Source organism: Primulina tabacum, chromosome 10 (assembly GCF_025594145.1).
Source record: "Primulina tabacum isolate GXHZ01 chromosome 10, ASM2559414v2, whole genome shotgun sequence".
NCBI classification, from domain to species: domain Eukaryota; kingdom Viridiplantae; phylum Streptophyta; class Magnoliopsida; order Lamiales; family Gesneriaceae; genus Primulina; species Primulina tabacum.
In genome coordinates, this window is record NC_134559.1 from 27,926,975 (window position 1) to 27,928,234 (window position 1,260).

At 38.3% G+C, this 1,260-nt stretch overlaps 1 protein-coding gene across 1 annotated transcript; it reads left to right on the top strand.

Annotated features, from left to right (window-relative positions):
- Nucleotides 1–263: 263 nt before the first annotated feature.
- LOC142505023 (uncharacterized) lies at nucleotides 264–938 on the top strand. The gene has a single exon (XM_075617849.1). The coding sequence runs from the start codon at nucleotides 264–266 to the stop codon at nucleotides 936–938; it is 675 nt and encodes a 224-aa protein (XP_075473964.1).
- Nucleotides 939–1,260: the final 322 nt, after the last annotated feature.

Sequence of the window (1,260 nt, forward strand, 5' to 3'; positions counted from 1 at the left end):
AAGAAATCATTCGTTTGCATGGGATACCCTCAACAATTGTTTCAGACCGAGATCCAAAATTTACATCCAGATTGTGGAAGAAGCTTCAGGAATGCCTTGGGACAAAGTTGAATTTCAGCACATCATTGCACCCTGAGACAGACGGACAATCTGAAAGAACTATCCAGACCTTGGAAGATATGCTCCGCACCTGTGTTTTAGATTTTGGAGACAACTAGGGAAATCATCTACCCCTTATAGAATTTGCATATAATAATAGCTACATGGCTACAATTCAAATGGCTCCTTATGAAGCTTTATATGGAAGAAAATATCGTTCCCCACTGAACTGGGATCTTGAAGAATGGCGGTGCACCAAAGATGGGAAAACTCGTTCCATAAAACCAGATATTATACAAGAGGCAATTGATAAAGTACAAGTCATCAAGCAAAGGATACAATTAGCCCAAAGTCGACAAAAGAGCTATGCTGACAAAAGAAGAAAGGACTTAGTATTTGCTGTGGGAGATCAAGTGCTCCTCAAAATATCTCCCAGGAAGGGAATCCGAAGGGCAGGAAAAAAAGGAAAGTTACAACCTCGATTCGTAGGTCCCTTTGAAATTCTGAAAAGAATAGGACCTGCAGCTTACCAACTCCAGCTATCTAAGACACTATCTGGAATACATAACGTGTTTCATGTATCCCGATTAAGAAAATGCTTCAATGACTCAACACCCATAGAGGACCTTGCACATTTAACCCTAGAAGGAGATTTGACATACGAGGAACAACCTGTTCGGATACTTGACCAGAGAATCAAAGAACTTCGCAATAGACAAGTTCAACTCGTCAAAGTACTCTGGAGGAACCAAAACATTGAGGAAGCCACATGGGAGAAAGAAGAGGATATTAGACAACAATACCCAGAGCTATTCGAATCTGGAGACCAGATTCCTTGAAGGTGGGGAGATTGTAGCACCCCATAACTTAAATGGTATTTGCATATATTATAATTACTAAATTTTATTAATTATTATATTTTAAATATATATAAAAATGAATGAAATAACTAATATATTATATTTATATACACACATTCATACATGCATACATACCTACATACCATCATCATAGTTGCTTAACCAACACACCACCTCCCTTCTTGCCCAACCGGTGATCAAGATTTGTTCATCATAGATTGGAGATAAGGTTTGATCATTGCCTATAAAATGCACCCTTCACTTCAGGAATTTCAAGAGTTCTCAGCCTGAATTTTTGAGT

Excerpts from the sequence above, each read along its gene's own strand:
- LOC142505023 (XM_075617849.1), top strand. The coding sequence starts at position 264 with ATGGCTACAATTCAAATGGCTCCTTATGAAGCTTTATATGGAAGAAAA.